Source organism: Pipra filicauda, unplaced genomic scaffold, assembly GCF_003945595.2.
Source record: "Pipra filicauda isolate LSUMZ 115617 unplaced genomic scaffold, ASM394559v2 scaffold67_size6003252_pilon, whole genome shotgun sequence".
In the NCBI taxonomy this organism is placed as follows: domain Eukaryota; kingdom Metazoa; phylum Chordata; class Aves; order Passeriformes; family Pipridae; genus Pipra; species Pipra filicauda.
The window spans coordinates 728,169-753,136 of NW_024104842.1; the positions used below are offsets into that span (position 1 = coordinate 728,169).

The 24,968-nt window shown below is 41.9% G+C and overlaps 1 protein-coding gene across 7 annotated transcripts in view; it reads left to right on the plus strand.

Annotated features, from left to right (window-relative positions):
- The window catches only part of FAT1 (FAT atypical cadherin 1), a 110,762-nt gene extending 108,743 nt beyond the window's left edge, over nt 1-2,019 (plus strand). For all 7 annotated transcript variants that reach the window (XM_027735382.2, XM_039388696.1, XM_039388698.1 and 4 more), the window contains one exon: nt 311-2,019. In XM_027735382.2, the coding sequence (XP_027591183.2) occupies nt 311-936 (626 nt within the window). In that variant the 3' untranslated portion in view covers nt 937-2,019. The remainder of the gene's footprint in view (nt 1-310) is intronic.
- Nucleotides 2,020-24,968: the final 22,949 nt, after the last annotated feature.

Consider the following 24,968-nt stretch of genomic DNA (forward strand, 5'->3'; position numbering starts at 1 on the left):
ATCCAGTGAACCATTGTGACAGCACATTCCATAGATGACTGCAGCTCTTCCCATGTTAGGTGCAATGTCTGAGAAAATGTAAAAGTTCAAGTGTGAATGATGCACTGTCTAATGCATGGCATAATATAAAGTTGTGTTGTGTTGAATGTTTTTTGTGGAACCAGGGCAAACTGCTCTCTGATTAACAAGTAGTGTCCTAATCACGCTGGTTGCCTTGTCTTAATACATGTATTCAGTGTATTCTCAGTTCAGACTGACTGGAATACAAGATAGTAATACTAGTTTTCTTTTTTCTAAATTAACTTTTCAGGTTACCACTGGGATACATCAGACTGGATGCCAAGTGTTCAGTTGCCAGGTATCCAAGAGTATCCAAATTATGAAGTGGTTGAGGAGTCAGCTCCCCTCTACACAGATCCAAATGCCATCGATACAGACTATTACCCTGGCGGTTATGACATAGAAAGTGATTTTCCGCCTCCACCTGATGACTTCCCTGCACCTGATGAGCTTCCACCGTTACCACCTGAATACAGCGACCAATTTGAGTCAATACAGCCACCCAGAGACATGCCAGCCGTAGGTAGCTCGGGTTCTTCTACGAGAAGCAGGCAGAGGTTTAACCTTAATCAGTACCTTCCCCATCACTACCCTGCAGACATGTCAGAACCTCAGACCACAACCAATGGCATCAGTGGCAGTTACAGAGAACCTTACGCTCCTTACACATTAGGGTACAATCGAGACTTTGAAGCACCCACTGTAGACAACATGTCCATGTCTGTGTATGCTTCCACAGCTTCCTGCTCGGATGTGTCGGCATGCTGTGAAATGGAGTCTGAAGTCATGATGAGTGACTATGAGAGTGGAGATGACAGTCATTTTGAAGATGTGAAAATTCCTCCACTTGATTCCCAGCAACATACAGAAGTCTGACACACCCAACAAAAGTGCCTGGACTCTAACAGACTTTATCAAATCCAGAACAATTTTCAAGAGCTTTTTTATTTTTCTGGTTTTTTCCCAGCCACAGTGAATGCTTTTGTTTCAGTGAGCTAAACTGGCATGGCAGCATTGGATCATGCAATTCATTTCACTAAATTAGCCTCTTCCAATTTCCTAACCTATTATAATTGGACAGTTCCAAGATTTCCATTGGCTGTGCCATTTCTGAACATCCTTTTTGTACTTCAATTGTGTATGTTTAAAAAAATCACATACCATTTCTCCATGTTAGCATGATGCATATATTTATATAGTTCTAATGCAATTAATTTTCTCCTACTTTTTGTAAATTTTATGTACAGTTTTGATTTTAATAGTTTTAACTAGATTTTGTAGATATTTTGTGAATTTGTTTTCCACTGAAACTAGTGGTGTTAGTGTGCCATTAAAAATGAGCACCCTGACTTATAATCAGGGCATCACTCTATGTATTCCCCCAAAACACAAGGTTTGACATTTCATTCTAAAACATTCAACATATTCACACAATTTCATTTGTACATATGTTAGGTCTGATATTTTTCTGGGTCAGCTATATGGAAATGTCTTAAATGGGTTGCTGTATTTTAGAACTGTAAACATTTTTTTCCCTTCTTGGAAAGTGTGTTGGGGACCCTCTACATACCAGTTTAGAACCAAAACCACCATGACACAGTTTTTATAGTGTCTGTATATTTGTGATCCAATGGTCTTGTAAAGGTTTTTACTGAAAATTACCATTAGCCAGTCTTTCTTACTGACAATAAATTATTAATGAAATACTTTAGCTTTTCTCTGTGTATCTCTGTTATATAATATACCATTGACAAAGCATTCAGTGCAGCATTTTTTAAATCTGTATATGTTTTGTACTGTATTAAGTTACTTGCTCCAAGCAACTCGCTTTCCTTTCCTCTGAAATCAGCCTGCAGCTGTGTTAGAGATGCTCACGAGATGGCAGTGTGTGTCTGCTTAATGGTGTTTTTAAAAGTAATCGGGCCAGTCTGAATAAAGATTGATGGGTATCAACCTGCAGTAGCCTTCTCGGTAGTTTGCATTTTTCTTTAAATACATAATATCAACTATGTAAATTACTGAGTATTTTTTATGAAGTCCCAAACATTTACAAAAAATTCCGGAAGCTCTTTAAATCAGTTTCTCCCCTGCTTTATCACCTGAATAGTTAATGTCATGACTAGTTGTCCCTTGACTGTGCACCTGCATGCTGAAATGTCTGTGCCAATGTCTTTTGTTCTAAATACATTGGTGTTTTTATGCAATTATATTTCAATTGCAGTTTCTTACATGAAGCTAGAAATTTACCTTGAAGAAGTCAAGACAGGACATGGTTTGCCTGTATCCTGCTGCTTTTCTGACTAGAAAAGAACAAAGCCTTTAATAGAGTTCTCCGGCATAAATTTGCCCTGATGGTAAGCTAAAGTAATAATAGCTGTATCCTCTGCCTCTTGCTTGAGGGATGCTTTTTAAGTTCAAATAGATTTCCTGGCACATTAGTACATTTTTAATATAGCCTGGAATCCTTTCAGCTCCATCTCCATTTTATCATAACATTCTGTAGCCTGAAAGGTACAATATTAGATTCTCTCAGTCCTGAGAGCTAAGCCTCAGCCTTCCACCATCTAGCAGAACAGGGTACTGGATTTGTATTTGGAATGCTATTTATGTACAAAATGGAACAACTCTCAGCTTGGCAGCTATATAATGGAAATGGATGGATTATAGGACAGAGCCAAAGAGCCAGGCACAGACATTCCTCAGTGGTAACTTGCCCATATGCAGATAACAATCTCATTATTTATGTAAAAAGGCTAAAAAATCAACGAGTTTAAAATTGAAAACACATTCTGGCTTTGTGCTGCAATATTCATCCTGATAAAATCTCTTTGTACATCAGTTTGAGTGTTAGTATTTTCTTGTTCTCCTAAAGTATTCAGCTTTAGGAGAATCTTACAGAACTGTGAATAGAGGGTATCACACACTAGAAATTCAGATCATTTCTTAAGCTATGAAGGTTAAGCTTAGTGGCAGTTCTGCTCAAGATTCCTTAATACCTACTTCTCAGTAGGAATGAGCCTTAGGAAGTCAGCAAGAGGTAAATACTGCACAGATTTTCTTCATTTCTCAATTGATAAGGTTTCCCAGTAAAGATGAAAGCCTACCTTACATATACATTTTCTAAAGTTACTCATTTACAGAAGAAAAGCCTGAAAACAGATTTTTTAAATTTATAAGTGTGAAGGACAGCAATATCAATACTTAAATGTACTTTTATTCATAGTACTGTGAACTGAAGGCTAACATAGATCATGCTGAAAAAGAACAATGTCTCATTACTGTATAATGAAATTCCAAGTCGGCATAAGGAAACATTTTGTTGAAAGTATCAGAATATCCTTTTTTTTTTTCATCTTCACAAGAACTGTGCTGCTAGGCAACATGCAACACCCAGGTTATACTCCATAGCAGAAGACAAAGCGGCATCATAACAGTTGCTTACAGAAATAGCAGGTATTTTCAACTCCAGAACAGCTTTGCAGTTGGTGAGTAAAGCAAGACCATGTTAGACAAATGCGCCCTTTGCAGGGAGATTTTATCACCTAATTCAGGTCCAGTAAGTGTGATTAAACCTGTTTTCCCACACAGACCTACAGCAATACACCAAACCAAGCTGGTGACATTTTAAACCCAATTAAAACTGATACAGCAGAGCATTGCTGTTTGACTCTAGTAATCCAAGGCATTCAAAAACAGTGGCCGGGTGATTTAATTTATAAGTCAAACATTTTTACATAGGGAATTTCAGTGAATTTACACATCCACTGTTCCAGTGTTCATCTCTCCTCACAGCAAGAGGTTTATGTTCAGATATAGTTTCATGTGTTTCAACTTGTGCCCATTGCTTCTTATCCTGCCATAGGGCACCACTGACAAGAGCCCATCTCTGTCTACATCCTCACATCAGGTATTTATAAACGTCATAAGTTCCCCACTGAGGTTTCTTTATGCCCAGACTGAACAGTCAGTTCTCTCAGCCTCTCATATGAAAGAGGCTCCAGTCTCTTTATCATCCTACTGGCCCTTTGCTGTAGTTAACTGTCCTGTTGAAGTCATTTTTTCTATTTTAAAATACTTGTGAGCTAGTAGAATTTAAAGCTTTATTGAACAGATTTGAGTCAAGTTCATTGCTGTTTTGCCCATTCTGTATTTTATTTGGAGTGTATGAAATGTCACTTTGCCTTGAAGCAGAGAAAAAACTGCAATTCCACCTGATTAGGAGTAATTGAGGCAGAAACAACAACAGACAATCCTATAAAATTTCATTCAGTCAATATTTAACACCCACGCCTGGGCTGAGAACTCTGGGATTGAGGTATATGCACTTAGAAGAAGGAACATGACTAGGCTACCAGGTTTTGACTTCTCCTCCAAGGATATTTACTTAGAATGTTTTTCCATTGTTCCCTGTTCTACCCATTGCCTCCCTGAAACAAGTACTGTCCCAAGCAACCACATCTAAGGAGAGTTCCTGTACTGCCCAAAAGATAAAAATCTGAATCCACTCAAGCCAAAGAAGGTATAAAATCAGTCGCTTAACCACAAGACACAAGATCCACTTTTTATTGGAGTAAAAGGGTAAGAAGGAATAGACTACTCCCACCTTGTATCTGTCTGTAAAACTCTTGAAGGAAGACAGCTGCAGGGATTAGTCTATGTTCTGTCAGGGGTCATGGCCGACACCTGTCTGCAGAAGAGACCAGTGCTGAATAAGTGCAGTTCACCAAAGTGCCTCGGACAACTCCCAGCTCAGCCTTCCCCTTGGAGAAGCGATGCTAAATGTCTTGAATCACTTTCCTGTCCTCCCTGTGCCTTAAGCATAGCTTCCAGGAGGACCTGTTCTATGACACTCCCAGGCACAGAGGTGAGGCTGACAGGTCGGTAGTTCTCACCGTCCTCCCTCCTACCCTTTTCAAAGGGTTTCCCTTTTTCCAGTCACCTGAGACTTCACCTGACTGCCATGACCTTGGGGTGCTCGAGTACAAGAGGCTGGACATGAGCCAGCAATGTGCACTCACAGCCCAAAAAGCCAATTGTGTCCTGGGCTCCCTCAAAAGCAGTACAGCCAGCAAGCTGGGGGAGGCAATTCTGCTGCTCTACTCCTCTCTTCGGAGACCCCACCTGGAGTACTGCATCCAGCTCTGGCACCCTCAGCATAGGAAGGACATCATCAGCCTGTTAGAGTGAGTCCAGAGGAGGGTCACCAAGATGATTAATTACAGGGATGCAGCACCTCTCCTATGAGGAAAAACTGAGAGAATTGGGATTGTTCAGCCTGGAAAAGAGAAGGCTTTAGGGTGACCTAACTGTGGCTTTCAGTACCTGAGAGGAGCCTACTAGACAGATGGAGAGAGACTATTTTCAAGAACATGTAGCAACAGGTCAAGGGGGAATGGCTTCAAAATGAAAGAGAGTAGGTTTAGATTGAATATTAGGAAGAAATCCTTTACTGTCAGGGTGGTGAGGCACTGGAACGGGTTGGCCAGAGAAGTTGTGGATGCCTGTCCTTAAAACCATTACAATGCCCTACCTCTGGAAGTGTTCAAGGCCATGCTCAATGGAGCTCTGAGCAACCTGGTCTGGTGAAAGGTGCCCCTGCCCAGGGCAGTAGGATTGCAACTAGATGATCTTTAAGGTCCCTTCCAGCTCAAACCATATGATTCATAAGTTCTGTCTAGTTCACAGCTCTGCACACCAACAGTAGCTGTGAACTGCCACACCAAGGTACCTGCAGCCTCCACACAAGGAGTCTTCTCATTTCACTGAAAGCCCTGCACACATTCCCCACACAAAAGTCAGACAACGAAGAGGAGAGTGTCTTGATTTCTTTTCATAGCTCTTGACAATTTTTATCATTAAACAGCTTTCAAGCCTACACAAGCCTCCATAAAAATAGTAAAAAGATGAAGGCCCCATTAAACCAAGCATGCTGAAGCAGACATAAATTTTGACAGCATAACTCATTCTTCCACAGCTGCCGTGGGGGAGAATAAAAATCAGAGAAGCACAGTGCAATATCCAGTACAGCTGCAAAGCAGTAAAATGAGATCTTTGCTTTGATCTTAGGGGAAAAGCTTAAGAGAAAGATAATTAGAATTATTTCTTTTCATGCAAAGGGGAAGATTGATGATAATCAAAAGTTATTAATTACCAATGCCCAACATCCATTGCTAAATCTGACCCACAGAAGCATTCTAATCATAACACGCATCTAAAATTTCACACACAAACAAGTTAGACATTGGAAGCAGTCACCCAGGAGTCAAGGCTATCAGCAAGATCATGACATTGTTACCATTAGAACAAGAGCAAATAGTCTCATTTAGCATTATCAAAGCTGAGCCACACGCCTTTCTAGACTTTTTACTGCAGATGGTCATTTCTCAGTTTCTTATTTTCTTATATGGAGTTGAAACATTCAATGTGAGGAAAAGCACTGAGAAGCCCAATTATGTGAATGAGTCATTCTATCGTTAATCCCCAGGGTCCCAATTGGAAAACATGCTAAGCAAGATGAATTGCTTTCAGAGGTTGCATTTAACTTTGAAGAAATACATAGAGAAAGATTGTGGTGCTGCTGCATCAAAAAGTTCATTTTCTAATTTCATTTTTTTCTAGAGAACTTGAAGCACTGACAGTAATTTATAACATGAAAGTTGAAAGGCCTCCTGTTTAAACAACCACTACCTCACAATGGCCATATAGGTAACCAGAACTTCTGCTTTGAGTTTCAATGGGGGAAAAAATACCTCAACTCACAGAGAAAAAGGCTAACAACATAATTAACCTGGCAACTGGAGCCTGTGTACGTATTGAGGTTTTTTTTTTTTAAAGCCAAACACTGTTCTGCCCCCTAAAATTTCAGAGAACTCACCTCCAAAAATGCAGTTTAGGTGTTCATAAACACTGAGAAATCAGTAGAACAAAGTTCACTTTGTCCGAGTCATATTAGACACTTCAAGTCTTTAAATCCACATCTTTAACTGATTGCCCACCTCAAGAGCTGGAGAAGGCTGAGGAAGCCAGAAAGCCATCTAACCTGGGCAACAGGAAAAGATAAAGACAAAAGATGCACCTGGTGTCCCATGAAAACAAAAGCAACAAAACAACTACAGAAAAAAAGAAACCAAAACCACACTGAAACCACAGAAACACACAACCCACAACAACAGCAACTTATCAGCTCAGAGCCAGACATGCATAGAAGCAAACTGTGCAAAAATTGAGGAATTTCAAAAAGCAGAGGAAGGTGGCTACTAAAAGTAGAGAGTGGCTGAGGCAGAGAGGTTTTGCTTTAAGCTCAAGAAATTATATCCTAATAACAGTATCAAAGTCTTTTAGTAGGCTGTGTCTTAAGTATTTTAGACACTTAAATTCATAGCCTAGAGGCTTCCTTTGATTTAGTTGGGCTTATTCTTGCTCAATGTGGAAGCTTTTCTGAGAGCTAGATGTGGAGCTGTGTTCCTCAAGTTAAAGTCCCATCTCAATCTGGAAGATAGTGAGCCTTTATAGGCTATCCTCAATAGCCTTCCTAAGGGGAAAATATTTTCCTTCTTAACAGGGCTACTAGAATCCACAATGCATCATTATTGCTGCCATGAGTTTTCTATTGGCCACCCTAAAAATACCACAATCAATATTTTAACACTATGAAGGGGTGAGGCAGACTCAAAATCAAGCCTCCTCAGTCTCATGGGGGCAACAGGTCATTTCTCTATCACTTCTTCAGTTCCAGTTGAGGTTAATAAATCCCATTGCCAAAGTCCTGTTGAACAGTCTAGAGCCACTTTGCCCCGCAGCATAATCACACAGGAGGGAGGGCTGGATTTATATCTCCGGAAGGCAATAGTACTCACACTTACCATTAAAACAAGTGGAGAAAAAGTCTTGCATTAAGGGACTGACATTCAGCTCTGACTGTATCTGAAGTCAGATATTATTGAGCCACCTCTCAAACAGGAAAATGTACAATTATGCTATACTTTAAATGTCAGAGATTATTTCCCTGTATCTGGAGTGAAGAGTGTTATTTTAAGTACCCCTGATCTTTAGGGTGTTTGTTTGGGATATTTTGTTTGCTTTTTTTGGTGGTTTTGTTTGAGGGTTTTTTTGGCTATAACTAGGCCATTTTCTTGAGAAGAGGCAGAAATATCTTCCACCATATTCATTTTGATTTAACCACTCTGCCAAAAATTTGTTCAACTCAAACCATTTTAGGATCCTATACAGAAAAGAATGGTCTTCAAGTAAAAGATTCAGGAGTGTCCAGCTTGGCTAACCTCTCACAACAGAGTTAAAGTCTTAAGGAAAGTTTGTAACAAACAAGTTTTGTCTATCTCTCTACACAGTTAGTAGAAAAAGATGCTTTAAGTATAGAACGTATATTGAACAGTTCCATCCACGTCCAGGGACTGGATGTGGTAGAGTACAAGGTTGAAAAACATTTAATTCCTATACTGTGTTTAAGTAGGCTTTGCCATTAAGAATAGCTAGATACATTGACATCCATTGATAGCAAATACCTGCAAAGTCTCAAAGAAAGTGAGAAAGTTTAAGAAGGAATCCTCTGAACAGAGCATTTCAGGGTAATTCATAATTAATGATTAAATTTCTCCATGTTTCCCATGTAGTGTTCATTTACCACAAGCAAGGTACTACAGTACCTTGCCTCAAGAACAGTGGGGTAATTATCTTCTCTCCAGTTCCCACTTGCATAGGTATTTCCTGCACACCCATGAGATGTACAACATTATTCAGCCTCGGCCCTGTCAGTGACTCCTTCACTGCATAAAACATGCCATGAGTCCCTAAGAGCCAAATCAGCTCTTCTACTTGTCCTTTGCTGTACACAGTACCCAATGAGTACCAATCCTGCTGAAGGCATAGTATTTAACAAAAGAGTTTGAAAATGAAGCTTTGTAGGAGCATCAAAAGCCAAAACTACTAACTGCCATGATCAAAACCATCCAAAAAACACAGAAGTGAACAGCTTTTTAAAGAGAGCAAAGAAAGGCAGCTCAAAAGGCAATTCTTAGAATGGAGCACAGATTGTACAAAGATCTCATATTGGCAAGCTTGTAGCATTTATTTCAGCAAGATTTTAAAGACAAAAAGAAGAATGGCTCACTACAACAGGAAAGCAAGGAAGGCTATGAACTCCAGGAGGTTGAAATCATACAAATGTGAGAAAAAGAAGGAAAAAACTCTAGCAAGTATAGTGCAGAGTAAGTTTATCCAGAAGTGTTTGAGGACCATTTTGCAGACATCAAAAATTAAAGTCTATTTTAAAATACATTAAAGGCAGAAAGTTCTGCCAGAGAAACTATAAATATAAAACTAGTGGAAGATCAAGGTCTAACAGGAACTTCAGGGAATTCCAGACTAATAGATGTTTTTCCCGCTGCATCTGTGTCCTCTGTGAGAAAAGTTGAGACGTTTCACTGCTTTTCAATGCTTTAACATGAAAATCATACAATAATAGGATATAAGTGAATGAGAATAAAGAGTATCAAAGACAATATGGCATTGGCTCAACAATTCTAGATCACTAAAGAGTCAGAGGCCCAGGTCCTCTGGGGCATAGCCAACTAAAACCACTGATGAAGACAGGATACCAGCAAGATGAACCAGGCACCAGCTTCTCACGGATGCAGCATTTAAGAAAGAATGCAAACACTAATAGCAGCAGAAAATGGACAAATTTAGATTTGAGGTTTAACAATCTGGTCCACTGCTTGTAAAATGAGAACTGAATCAAATCACATGGCACCAGTTTGGGCATTCATGGATTCTCCATACAATCTTTTCATGTTTTCTTTATTCCCACACACAAAAGGCAGAAGAGCATCCACCAACATGACCATTATCAAAAACATTCATCCAAACAGCTTGGTCTTATCTAACAAAAACAGATCTCCTGTGACATTAGGGATATAATCAACAAAGGACAAAAGCTACACATATCTGCTGTCAACCAGACAGCTATGGAACAGGGAAAGAAATTCAGGTTCAGGTAAAAACATTAGGTTTAAATTACTACCTGAACATAACCAGTAGAGTATTTTCTGAAAGACAGGTTTCCATAGGAGTCAGCTCTGACTTTGAAAGTGAAAAACTGGGAAAGAAAAGGAAAGAAAAAAAAAGGAAAGGAAAAAAAAGCCTCTTTTATGTAAAGCAGAGTTTTTACCAAAGTTTCTCACAAAAAGAAAAATTGGTTTAGCAGTTTGGAGCTAATAGCAGTTTAGCAGTTTAGCAGTTTGGAGCTAATACCTCTACAATAAAGGTGTAGAGGAGTTGTACTAGTGCCTTCTCCCAATTTTTGTGAATTATTTCTACTCCTTCACTGTTTTGTTAAACAAACTAAACAAGATGCTTTCAAGAGGGACTAAAAGTTCACTTGACCCAATGGTGTTTTGGGTTGGTTTTTTTCAGTGTTCATTTCAGCAAGATACAGGCACTTTCATACAGCTGTACTGAATCAAGTTTTCAGTTTGGTGTCTGAAAAAAGAAGTTATTTTTACTACCCTGTTTCTGAAATTGCTTTTCATCTCTGTTACTGTATGGCAATGCTGTCAGCTGTGTCATACAATGAAGTTCCTTCTACACTTTTCTAAGGCAACACAACACTGAAGAAACGTTATTTAATCCAGAAGAAGCAAACTTTGCAGAAATAACTGCTACAGAAGCAGTCCTGCATTGTTTTGTCAATATGTTGATTTGCAGTGTCAAACCCTAAAAGGAAGTCGCAAGCAGCAAAGTATTAGTTGTAATTTAAAACCTCTGCTACTACTTCAGGTATTAGTTCTAATCATCCTTTCTGCTATCCCTCTTTCATCTAACTTTAAATACAAAACATTAAGAGGACCAATAAAACAGGTAAAGTTGATATCAAACTCCACAGCCTGAAGTTAGTAATGCAGTCTCTCAAAAGCAGATAGACTATGAGAATGCGTAAAATAAAACTGAATTATGTTTGTTTCCCCTTTCAGGGAACATGATAGGTGAAAAGAACTGTTTTCTTCCTCCTAATATTTCTTATAAGTACTTGTATTTCTGCATAATAGAAATCATCCAAACTCTGTGAACTGTCTTTTCATTGGGATTTACAAAAACTCTAACCTACCTTCTATTCAGCTAATAATAAATAACTAGTATGTTAGATCCACTTATGACTCAATAAGATTTTATCCAACAACATTTTTATATTTCAGCTTCATGTTCAAAGGAACAATGTGATAAATACAGACCAACACCCAACAGCTGCACAGGGCAATGCAGCAGTACTGACACTACAGGTCTGGAAACCACTGGCAACCCTGACATTGGCACTCAAGCTCAAAGACCCTCCTAACTTTCCAAATTCCAGTTATTTCATGATTATTGCTACTGCTTCCTCCTGAAAACTTCAGAAGCATCTCACACAGCACAAAACACACAGGTTGCAGAGTTGAAAACATTCACAGTATATGGAGAAATATTTATTACACTTGGTAAGATGCAACACTTCCCCAGTATCATCTTCCTTTGATAAGAAAGCACTACAATGTGGCCCTCCTTCAAAGTACACTACTGGACCAGTAAAACTACCAACAAAAAAAAAAAAAACCAAAACAACAAACCCAAGAGGAATCTTGGAGATTTTTCAAGGGTTCAGTTCTAGTTGTGACACCAACTGTGCACACTCTTGGAAGGGTCAGAGCCCCAAAGCAGCACTTGCTGCTGGCCAGTCACTGTATTCCAAAACATTTCTCTTTATGAGACTAGATAACGTTAGGAGGTGAATCTGAAGGACGGTCAGTTTAGATTAGATATTAGGAAGAAAGTCTTTACTGTAAGTGTGGTGAGGCACTGGAACATGTTGCCCAGAGTGTTCCCTGGAGATGTTCAAGAACAGGCTGGGTGGGGCTCTGTGGAAACTGGTCTAGTGGAAGGTGTTCCTGCCTATGGCAGGGAGGTTAAAAGTAGATGATCTTTAAGGTCACTTCCAAAACAAACGTTCTATGATACTTCTGCTCACATTTCTTCCTTCCCGAACTCCAGTTCTGTTTCTCATTTAGGTGCTTTACTTCCCTAACTCTACCTCAAGGCTCTTGCCCAGACTAGGTCTTAGCAGGAGCTCAGCATGGCAGGAGCAGTCAGTGGTCTGGCATTGCAGCCAGACATATCTCTGAGATTCCCTCTATCGTTCTTTCTTTCCGTATGCTGTTCCCTCTGACTCACGCTGCTTCCCCTGACGCAGCTGTGGACCTTGAGGGTAGCAAGAAGAGCCATCTCCCAGAGTTTATCCTGCTTTCCATTCAGCTGCAGCTTGGGAGCCTGTTTAGCCAGCGCTGCCTATAGGGAGACCTTGAGTGCCAAAAACTCTTCTTATAGTCACAAGGGGCCGCTGTTAGCTGTTAACTGTTCTCAGAGCAATTAAATTGAGTGTTCAGAAATGCATGAGCCTCTCCTGAGCTAGAAGACATAGAGGTTTCTTCCAGGCAGAGATGGTATTTTTTTTTGTTTGGTTTGGGTTTTTTTTGTTTTGTTTTTGTTTGTGGTTTTGTTTGTTTGTTGTTACAGGATTCGGATTATTGCTACTGTTTTCAGGGAATAGAACCAGTATCACTACTGTGCTGCTTATAAAGAAGCCATAGAATTACAAGTAACACTTGAACTGCCCTTTAGATAGTGTAGATGGCATGCCAGCCTGAATTAGTGAAACTGGATATTGTCATGGTAGCCCAGTATACAAATTAGCAGGAAAAACTACTCCCTGGGGAAAACAAGCACATAAAGACTTAAAGGTAATGTATGTGCGAGCTGCAGTTATAGCCAAAACACAGGATCTGATGCTGAATGACACTGGACAGATGAAAGACACCCAGGGCATCACTGTACTTCAGATCTTAGCATGGCATCAGACTGCACAGCTGAGAGCTCATCATCTGGTCTGACACACCTAGAGCAATGCTAAAGGTAGCTTCATGTTTATTTTTATTATCAAAACAGCAAGATAGTAAGTGAATTGCAGTCAGAAGCATCTAAAAAGTATTTTTTCCTAGCAAGAATTGAAAATATAAATGAATTTCGAAATTACCACAATTTCTTTTTAACTTGTGATCACAACACCTGCCTAGTTCCTTGTACTTAAAGGATCAGTTCAAAGACATCTCTACTAATTCTGGTTTTATGATCAGCTTTGGAACTTCCCCAAATGAATTGTCAGCTTCTCAGGCTGAAGGAGCCTGCACCCAGCCTTTTGGTCTACATGTCTGGTGCTCAGTGTTACTGGGTAGAAGAAATACGCAAGAAAGTACTCACAAGAACTAGGATTACAGAACATTGTTCAGTTTGAACTTCAATGCATGTTGCTGTTCACATACCAATAAATTCTGGTACAGCTGCAGAGAGGGGTCCCTCCTCCCATTTTAGAGAATCAGGCATCAGTAAGGCTGAAAAAAGTGACCACATTATTCCTCCAAGGTAACAAGGATCTAAACTGAAAAGCAAATTAATAAAGACTTGTCATAAAATTGCCCCACAGAGTCCTGACTGCTGCTCAAACTGACTGGAGGTGGGCATTAGAAGGAGACATAGTCAATCCAGATTCTGCTTCATCAAACAATATTGAAAAACTTGATGACATAACTTCTCCAGGACGGTAATAAAACCAACATAAGGAAATCACAGAGAGACGTGGACTAATATCTATTCCTTCATCATGCTTACACACATCTTCTCCATTTCCATTTCAGAAAACTCAATTAGAACATAGCGATTTTACTCCTTGGTCAGTCTGGCCTCTCATTCAGGCTCACCTCCATTCAAGTCAGCCCCCAAAGCAGCTCAGCTTTTTGCAGGATTCCCTCTTCCCACACAGCTCCAGCCAGACAAGCAGCCCTTTTGCAGCTCACTTCTGCTGGAGGCATTACTCCCAGCAAACATTCTCCCCTCTGCCTGTTCCCAAATGAAGGCTGTGCCAACCTTCCCATCTCCCAGCCTTAATCCTATCCATACCTCAGGTGGAATGCAGGGCACTGAGGACATACACTCTTATTAACCCCTTCATATTAACACACAGTATTTAATGCAAAGCTTCATAAGAGTAAGTTTTCAGCAAGGATCTGAAGAAAATCCGCATGACAATCTGGATGGGGGGTGGGGAGTGCCAGGAAAGGCAAACAGGATTTCAGGGGGTTGTGGTTTCAACTACAAAGGAAAGAAATAACAGACCAATCCTAAACCATTAAGATTGTGCACAAGCAGCTCAGAAGCAACTGTAAGCTAAAAGTGTAGCCCTTTGCTTTATAAGTCATCTAAACAGAGAGAAGCTGTTGTCAGAATGAGACAAACTAATTCCCTTCCAAATATATACACTGCAGCTTGCATAAAGCCTCCGTGCATTTCCTTCAACCACAACCCCACTGTTCAAATTCACACCCTGGCTAATCTCCAGCTTGAACACTTCCTTCTTGCCACTCTGTATTTGCAGTCTTCACAGAACAATAAGCAAAACCACATTATCCTTGAAGATTTACCCCCCGGTAAATCTCCTTCATCTAGCTTGTTAAAGAAATTCTCTTGCAATATTTACTTCAGATAAATTTGTGTCAGCAATAACAACATTTTTTAATGAACATATTTTTTTGTTTAGAGTTCCCTTTCTTAAATTGTTCACTTTTGTCTTTGTTTACTCATCACCATATATACTCTTACAATCAGGTTGAAAGTTCTCAATTTTCCAATTCCTTCAGCCAGCAAATAAATCTCTAAAATCTTAACATCAATTCTCTTGTGACTGATTCAGCTTCTAAAACATACAGTTCATTGGTTTTAACAGGACATTTTCTTTCACACCAGATATGTTGTACAGTTGCACATGATGCCAAATGCAGAACAGTTTTCCTGAAATAGCAAACTGATAGTTGTAAACAACATAGTATTTGTATAGTATGTTCTGAAGTTGTTCCTTTATTCAGAAGACAAAATATTACACAAAAATATTTCTAGAAGTTTTTTCTTCCCCTTGCATATTTTTGGGGGGGCTGTATGATGACATTTCTTTGGTCTGTAAATAGTTTGTTTGTCTATATTATTTTTTAAACATGCTGCATTGCTTGGTGAGAGGTACCTCAGGTTTTCTTTGGCTCTTTGCTGTAATTGCTGTAATTGCTAATACTCTATTCCACCATCAAAGGCATCTGTTTACTGTATTGTAACAGCACCCTTAAGGGTGCACTGTGAATACATATTTAGAGAGAGAGAGAAAATTACTTTGAAAAGCAAATACAAATACGGAGGTGGAGGAAAGGCTACAGTAATAAAAGACAGTCCACTAAAAAGAAAGTTAAATCAATAGAGAAGGACAGAAAAATGGGTCAAGTTTCTAGAGTACCAACACTTGATAACATGTAGTTGCAAGGGACAGCTACATCATGCAGGGAAAAACATAAGTTTTTTCAAGCTTTTGGCTATTATGTAACTTTACAGCTGAGTTGTGCCCAACTGGCTTATTCTATAAGAAAGGATACAGAGCTATTCTAGGAGACAGTCTTGCAAAATTCATGGATGCTACATTTTCAGGGATACCTCAAAGCTAAAAAAATCCTATAACTGACAAAACAAAAAAACAAACAAACAAGCAAACCCACAAGAACCACACAGAAATAAAACCCAAAATCAAACAAACAAAAAAACCCCAACAAACAAAAGAAAAATACAGCTCTGGATGTGGCCAGACAATGTAATCAAGAACATGAGAGACCTCCTGCCACCAAATATACTCAGTGCACTATACTGGAGTACCACAGTCAGTCTCAGCAAGCACTGGCTTGCCCGTTCCCCCACCTCCCACTGATGAATCCAGCTCCCCACCACTCCGCTGCCTTGTGCTTGTACAGCCTTCAGAATTGCAATGAACCAAACCAAGGAGTCCATGTGAGATAGTGATTAACTTACTGACCAAAAGCAAGTCTCCAGTTCCCAGGACAGTTTGCTACTTATCTGTGGAAGAACAGACAGGGCTAAAAGAACAAGGGTGATTAGACGGCAAAAAGTTAATTCCCATTTTTCCTTATGAGGAACAATATTGTGTTTGTAGCACTCTCTACTAAAGCAGTTAAGCATTTTGTGTTTTCCTACCTTTCACAAGTATCTGATCAGAAAAGGTATATTCTCTTCTCCACCCCACATCTATCTTATTTCAAGCACTCATTTCTCCTTCTAACTTTTAACTCATGAGAGGTCACATTCTTCTACTGTGGAGGAAGATATCCTCTTTCTCCTTAAACACGTCTGCAAACAACTTGCTTCACCATAGTCAAATCGGACTGTACCTGCCCTTTGCAAGATAATAGGTGCCTGTCCTATGACAGGAGGCCCCATTAACACAGAAATTTAACTATAGTAAGACATTATGCCACTCTGGACGTAACCTGTATACAATAACAGCATCAACCCAAGATGATTCTGGTGTGTATTTACTGCATTTGACACTCCTCACAGAGAGGCAGTTAACCTGGCTACCCTTCCCAATTAAGTCTCACCACCACTTGCTATCTGTACATTAACACCTCTCATTGAGAATTCACAGTGGCTTACATTTGCTTTGCAGTGAGCTACAAGTTCTGAAAGGCATCAGAAGAAAATTTGTGTTTTACAAGATAAATTAAATATTTTATAATGTTCCATAAATATTTATGGTGTGGGTTTTTTTTTCTGAGAACTAATTATTATGTAGCAAGTGTATTTACCAGAGAATAAAACCTTATTTCCTTGATAATAGGATAGAAAAAAAAATAAGGTGATGCATGTTATTTGTCTATATGAACACTTATAACTACAAGCTGCCACTCATAAATGTTTAAACTGCATTTGTTCTGGAAGCAAACTGCAAATAAAATGTACTGGTCTAGTCCATTTCAATAATACACATATGACCTCTAAGTATGCATGTTAACAGGCAGCCTATAGCAGCATACACCATATTACACAAAAAAAGGTTCAAGACAAGTTTATAAACAACCTCTCCAACAGAAGCAGCATGTCCTCTAGCACATGTCATAACAAGGTTAAGGCTTAGTTTAAAGATTTTTCTTAAGCATTCTGCTTTGGGTATTGATCCAAGCTTCAAGGTTCATCTGGTGTACTTTGAAATTTCTTCCAGAACCCTGGAGGAAAATGCAAAGCTAATAACATACAGGGTAATAAAGAGATGGAAAATGCCTTTCTTAATCATTAAATATATTTTTATACTAGGGTTTATCTCCCTGGTTCAGTTGTTTACTTGGTTTAAGCAGAAAGTAATTTTCCTTGATTCATCTACTTGTTTCTCTTACTTAAAATATTCATCAATACAATAGCTGTCCAAAGTGAGATGCATAAATGTCTCTGGTATTTAAACTGCCTCTCACACTGCATAGGTTTTTGTTTTCCAACTCAGCTATCTACCTCTTTGTTTTTCAGTTCCCAGGGTGCAAGAGGGAGTTTAGAGGAGAGGATTGTAAGATCCATGTTCCCAGTGTATCGAAATGCCACACATTTAAATTCCATTTCAAAAATCCTTCATTCTAGTCAAAACCAGAACATAACTAGCCTACTAAGGAAGAGCCATAACAAGTCTCTCAGACCAGTAACAAGAACATTTTATTTCTATTAAAGCCACGAATCACCACACAGATTAGCTATTAATTGCATCATTACTTCATCCGCTACTAGCTAAAGCAGCAGGACAGGTGTTAGGAATAATACAACAGAAAAGGTAGAAAGGTCAAAGAGGACATGACACCTATCCAGGACTTATCTTTCCTCTTCTACCTCACTGCACGACTTCCCTTGCAGTACTGACTTCAGGACAACTGACCTCCTGATGGAGCTGTGCCAGTGTCTCTGACAGTTTTCCTGTCCAAGATGATCTTACTCCTTGGAGCATGACAGGAATTCCACATTTTGAGAGCAGATCTGCCTCCTGTCCCTTTAGAGTAGTAATGTTCACAGGAAAGTCACCCTAAAGTCCAGTCACCTAAGCCATCTTACTTTTTCTTTTTTTGTTTGTACTGGCCTTTATTGAGTATAGCTTTACTCTCATTCAAACACAACAGGAACATGCACCACAACTGGCAAGTCTGAAGAGGCTGCAGTAGTCAGAAAGGGGTAAAAGATGAAAGGAAGAAAGAACTGGATCTTTTCCAACCAATGACAAAGAAGTTTTTATTATATTATTGAGCACCGTCCTTTCCATACCCCTTTGAAAAGAGTATTTGTTTCTCGAAAGAAAATTATTATATGACAAAGTGATTTCAAATATAAACACAAGGCATATGACAATGGGACAGACGTGAGAAGAAAGCTTTTCCATATTTTTCAACCTGTCATTCCCAACAGACTTCAGACAAGCAGAAAGGATCTTTAAAGGTCAACTTACCTTGATAGGGCTATTTCTCATGTCCACCAACGCCATACAGCAAAATGAAAAGACTCAAGCAAAACTCCCAGGCTCTGCCATCTCGATCTAGAACAGACCTTGCCTAGAAGCACAAGCAAAGCATCTAGAAATACATGTTCTTTACTTTCACCCAAAATTTCACTTAAGAACAAAACATGCATTCCTCAAGAAACCTTGACACTGAACTCAGATGTTCTTTCCTAGGATGGGGATGCCAAATTTTGCTTCAATGTGGGCTCTGTGTCACCTAAGACAGCCAGGATATGGTTGTGGAGTTCAGGGTCTCAGAGTTCCCATGCAATCCTACAGCTGCCCTATGAAGCTCCATAAACAAAATTTTCCCCATTAACAGGGGAAGGCACCAGGCTTTACAATGACCTGGCAGCGCAGGGTCCCTGTGTTGTCTGTGCTTGATGCAAGCTTGTTGTATCTGCAGGGGTCAGTAACTCCTCTCACTCTGATCTCTGAACTACACCAGGCTCTACACCCTGCTCTGCACAAGCCCAGGGTTCCCTTCTGCTTCTCAGTTGCACACTGTGTTCTTATTGTCTAAATTCAGAATGGAGTTTGGAGAAGGTAAATATACACAAAACAATAAAAATCTCTTCCTCCCCTGGCCTTCTGTAATTTTCATTGCAGACAATATGTATGTATTCCTTATTTTTTCAAGAGACAGGAAATATGTGTTATCACCCTCATTATGCATTTTGATTCCACTGTACTGAAGTCCACCTTGCACTTCAATGACAACATATTTTCTGGGTTGCTTCCTCCAATTTGTCTCTGAAATAGGCCAGTGTTGTGCAACTACAGCTCACAGTGCATGCTCATTAAAGGCAATTCCACATATATGCCCGACATGGTCATGCACATATAGGCTGACCTGAACAAAATCACACAGAAAAGCTGGTGACTTAATTAAACAAACAAACAAACAAACAAACAAACAAAACTACAAAAAAAAACCCAAAACAACAAACAAGCCAAAACAAACCCAAAAAAACTCAAAACAAAACAAAACAAAACAAAAACTTATTTTCAAGCATGGAATTTGATCACACATTGGAACATGCCTAACAATACTGGAAAAATATACTCATGACTTTGCTACGCAGTGCTCTAAATCTAGGTTGTTTCTCCTATGCACAGAGAGATATAAGGCACAGACTCCCTCTGGGCTCACCAGTAGCAGGTATGCCTGTGAGGAAAGTCTAACAACTTTGCCCTCATTGTTTTCTCAAGAGTTTTCCATTTCCTGTTCCTGTGTTGCATGGTAGAAATGCACTTTACGTTAGTGATTGCCATTGCTGCAAAAACCATATGGGGAAGAACATGGTGGGGAAAAATGTCTCTGCTCTCTCCCTAAAGAGCCACCCATGTTTTAGCCCCATTACTGTGATGTAGTGATCAATTCCATCAGATTTACTGCTATTTTGCGTGCAGACTTCACTAGGTTGGAAACAGATTACACTTAACTCAGGCTTCCAGATTCAAGAATATTTAAAGAAAAATGTTCTCCTTCTGCTACTGCCCACAGTTTTATCTGTCTGTAAGGAAAAGCATGACAATGGGAGAGACACACTTGAAAACAATTCTACTAACAACTGAAAGAGTGACAGCTAAATTTGGAAAGGAATTTTTATTTGAAAAAAATTATAGATGACAAAAATCACTGAAATAAGAAAAAACACTGTGAACTGCATTTTATTTTCTGTTACTCTCAATATATCTGTAATCACACAACAGGCAACATCAATAAAAGTATCCAAAACTGTGCCAAGGATTTTATGAGTCACTCATTCAAATTACAACTCTGTTTCCACTGTTTCTTTGGTTTACTCTTTAAAAATTTTTAAATATCAAAAGATCTGGCAGTCCCTACACTAAGAGAGCTCAGTGCTACGTAGTGAACTTTCTTAGCGATTCTTGATGCATCAGTAGCACTGACAAAAAATTTACCAACAGCCAAGTTCATATGTAGAGCAGCATCACAGCCAGTGGTCTGATGTAATGAAGAGCAGATATCTTCTACCATGGAATGAGCTGCAACAAACCTGCTGCCACACCAGTTTTACTTTTGAGGATGTGGAATTGCACCATCGGTGTATCAGCAAGAGTTGTGTACTAAACATCAGCTGTCAAGGCAAGTTGGTGGGGAAAGCCAAATGACTCTGTCAGTGTGCTGAGAGAGCAGCCCAAGAGGCTGACATGTAATGGTGAAAATGTCTCAGAGCACTGAAGTGAAGAGGAGCTATAAGTTTCCCGTCTCTCCTGGAGTGCCCAAGAACCGTCAGCATAGTAACTGTTCTTCAGCATAACAGGGGAACTCTTAAATAATGAAGAACTCAAAATAATGAAGAACAGCATCAGACAGAATCCACACCCACCTAATTTAATGATGAGCATTCAAATGAGCAGCTGCTTCTACTCTCCACATTACTGCTTGCCACAGAAACACACTGCCACTTCATTTACCTTATGCCTTTCCACCTTAACTCTTAAGATAGTTTCATATTGTCACTACAGAAATACCTATTGTGATTGAGCAGAATAAAGTCTGCATTTATGTATTCATGCAGCTCCTGGGCTTCTCTGAAGGAAAGAAAGGCACCAGAGCATAAAGGATATCAAAAGCTCCTGCTTCACTGCCCCAGGCACGGGAACTTACCTATTTCCTTGTTCCAGTACTCCCATATCTGTATCCAAGTCAACCCCCTCCAAGATACACTACCTGTCATCAGCTTCTACAGCTATTCTGTCTGATGGATGAAAACTACACAGTACCATGGTAAGAACTTCTTCAGATGGAGTTAAGTGTTATGTCTTTTACCCTTACATTCCCTTCTCTGCCACGCACCACTACCAGCATGTTCTCAGTACTTGCTCTTGTTACTGACCATCTCAGTCCCACCTGCCATTCTCTTACTCAGAGAACCAGCTGAATTGATAGTTTCTTCTCACGCTTTCTACATTTTCACCTACTTTTTCAGACCGATGGTGCTCATCTAATATCCCTTGCTGGGTAAGAGCTTCTCCACAGGAAAGACAAACCTGGAGCCAAGGAAAATCATAGCCCAGGCATTGTCCACACCAACCAGAGCACAGTCTCACAAGACCTAAGAGCAGCAGGCAGAGCCAGATGCTGACAGCAGGCTCAGTTGACAGCCCTAGATAGAACAAAAAGAAGACTCAGGCCCAGTACCCATCCAGAGAGCCCAGGATGCATTAACAGGAAACAGGACCAAAACCAAGACTACAACATCAGTTCAAGGTCTTTCAGGAAACTTGGCTGGAGACAAAACAGACAGCAGTCACACTTCGAACCTAATTCAAATGACGACAAATGAGGCCTCTTCTATGACAGATCAGACAAGTTCTGTGTGTCTTCATGTAATAAGATCTCTACCAACTTTTCTGATTACAGTGAAGTCAATCCTGATTTAAATAATTATAATATGGGGTGACTGGCCCTAATGATTTTTTTGTTCTTATGCCTTGATCTTATCTTACACTGCTTTCAGTTAGTTATACTTTAAAAATACATATGTAGAAAAAGTGTAGAAAATGTGAGAGCAGAGAGACCAGCCCCAGAGGATGTAACAGACAGTACCAAACTGCCTCTAAGACTGTCTGACTGACTCTGAATGTTGATTGGTGTGAAATAGCCTGATGTTTTTAGATCTGTTCCTCTGCAGTTTTCACAGCTTGTTTTGAGTGGCATCTAAAAGTCTCTAACTCTCCAAAATGTGAGTAAACAATTGTAAAACCTTAAAAGTCAGCATTTTCTAGCATGAGGTGTCTCTGTCAAGGTGAGAGGGAGGAAAGAGAAGGTTGTCCCACTCCCTGGTGGGAATGGGAAGGTGGTTCTTGCTGGAGCCTGACCCACATTCTGATGCTCATCTCCCACTCTCCAGGAAACAAAGTCAGCACATGGAGCAATAGCGCAAGACTTCTCAATGTATCATGGCCCTTGTTGGTGCTTGGGTCAGCCTTAGCTCTGATAGGTTTTCTGACAGAACCTCTTCAGTTCCCTTTTCAGGAGGCATTCCCCTCCCTGAGCATTGCTCTCACCAGCACAAGTAACCTCTCTTTGGTCTTGTCACAAGAGTAAAATGGGATAGATAGAGTGATGTCTCCAGTCCCCTGTGGGCCTAAGATGGGATAGATGGAGTGATGTCTCCAGTCCCCTGTGGGCCTAAGTTGCAAACATGTCACTGAACATCTCAGGAATGAGACAAATGACAGCAGTCCCTGCGTGGACCAGAATCCTTTTTTCTTCTGAAGCAAAATCCCAGGCTGATCCTCATCATTGTTCTAAATTCTAGTTAAAAATACCTGACCTTGTGAAACTTCACAGTTCTCCCCGGGCAGCCAGCCCCTCCCTGTCCAGCGAAACACCTGCTGAGGTTTACTGAGGACCAGACAGTCCTGCCTGTCTCCACGTGTGCCTGCCCTTGATCTGATGGCCCCCTGATACTGGCTCTTCGTATATGTAATCTTCTCCCACAGCTCGATAACTTACTTGTTATGCACCCACACGGACACATGCGCCGACCTGCAAGAGGGGGTTGTGGGGGGGCGGCAGGTGGATGTAGATGTCAGGGTGTGCTCAGTCACCCTCTGCCCAAGAGCTGCAGCACCGGGGGCGGGGGGGGGGCGGGGTGTGGGGTTCCTTCTGCGACCTCCCCTGTACTCAGGCTGCTGCTGTCCATCTCCAGTGATGGGCTCTGCTCTCCTCGGGAAGCAGTTGGAAGGAATGCTCTGCAGTGCTGACACATCTCCCCGGATCCGCTGTTTATCGGGGCGGGGGGAAAAAACGCTACCGGAATATTGAGCACTTAATAAGTCAGTAAGTGATCAAATAATCATCGCTCCTCCACGGAACAAAACCGGTCTCGTTCGCCAGCGGGAGTCTGAGCCGCTGTTTCCGTGCTCCGCCGCCCACGGTGGTGAAAGAAAACCCTGGATGAATGGGAAGCTCGGGGTTTCCCTGCCACCCACCACCTCCGCAGCCCAGCACAGCCCAGCCGTGTGGGCCGGGACTGCGGCGCCTGATGGGGCGGGAGCGCCTCTGCTTCTGCTGCTTCTGCTGCTGCTGCTGCCGCCGCCCTGCCTTTTCCGCGCCTCTCCGCGGCTGCGGACCGGCTGCTCCCGCGGCTGCTTGCCACACCCGCCGCCCTTACGTAACTATTGGTCACACTTTGGTTATCCCTAACCTCGGACTGCCGCTGGATACAGCACCGTGACCGCTGGGCGGCTGAGCGCAGGCTGCGGCCGCAGGGGCCCCTCCTGCCCCGCGCAGATCCCGCAGGGACACTGCCTGTGCAGCACCCCGTGGAGGCTGCGCCGCCTCAGGAGGAGCCCCGCGCTCCCACCACAGACTCCCCCATTTCCCGCTGCGTTCTCCCCCCTTTCTCGCCGCGGACTCCCTCCTTTCCCTCCGCGGTTTAGGGTACTCCCAGTCGCAGCCCCCTCATAAGCGCTCTGTCCGGGATGGCGGTGCGCGGGGTCGCCCCTGGCCGCCAGCGCCGCTCCCAGCCCTGCACTCCGCGGAGGACAGCGCGCACTGCCATCCGTGCTCGCAGCCCATTATCCTGAATGGGAGAGTAATTCCCACGCCCAGCTTGCTCAGAGATTTTCAATAGCTCTATACCACGTAAGCGAGAAGAATCAGCCACAAGCGAATGCCTTAATTTTATTTTTTTTTTTTTTTTTTAACCGGAGCGCCCACCGCACGAGGGGATGAAGGGATACTCCATTCACTGAACTGGGTACTCCTCACGGCTGGGCAATGGTTCCCTGTTCCCTCCGCGCTGCTTTTGGGGAACAGGGGAGCCAGACCTCACCGGGCTCGTAGGGGTGGCAAAGGGCATCCCCGCTACCTTGCTCTCTGTCTTCCCGGTGCAACTCGTCCCCGCTGCCGAAGCCCGAAGAGACAGGGGAGGAAGCGCTACAGGGAAGGAAGGAGGGGGTGGGGGTGTGTGTGTCCCCCCCGCCGCCCCGCTTGCTGTAACAGCACGTGGTGCTCCTGGGACGCGGGTCCTCAAACGCCCACCCCCCCCCCCCCCGTCCGCCCAGCCAGCTCGGCTTCGCGAGGAGCTTTTTATAGCAGCCCCGACACGCTCCCCGATGGGAGGTTTCTCGCCGCGCTCACGTTACCGTGCGGGTGCGATGTTAAACGAAGGAGGGGGAGGAGGGGAAGGGAGTCCAGCGAGCGCCTAATTAAGCGCCGGCGTTAACCAGGAGAGCTAAAAATAGCGGCGAGCGCTGCAAACCACCCAACCGCAGACAGCAACCCCCGTCGGTCCCTCTCGCGCCTCCGCCGCTGAATGGAGCGGCGGTCGCTGAATGGAGCGGCCGGGAGCATGAATGGGGAGCGGCGGCGGCGGTGGCGGGGCGGGGCCGGGCGGGGGCGCTGCGGGGCCGCGGGCGCAGCCGGAGCCCCCGGCGGCGCACGTGCCGGCGCGGGGGCGGTCGGTGTCAC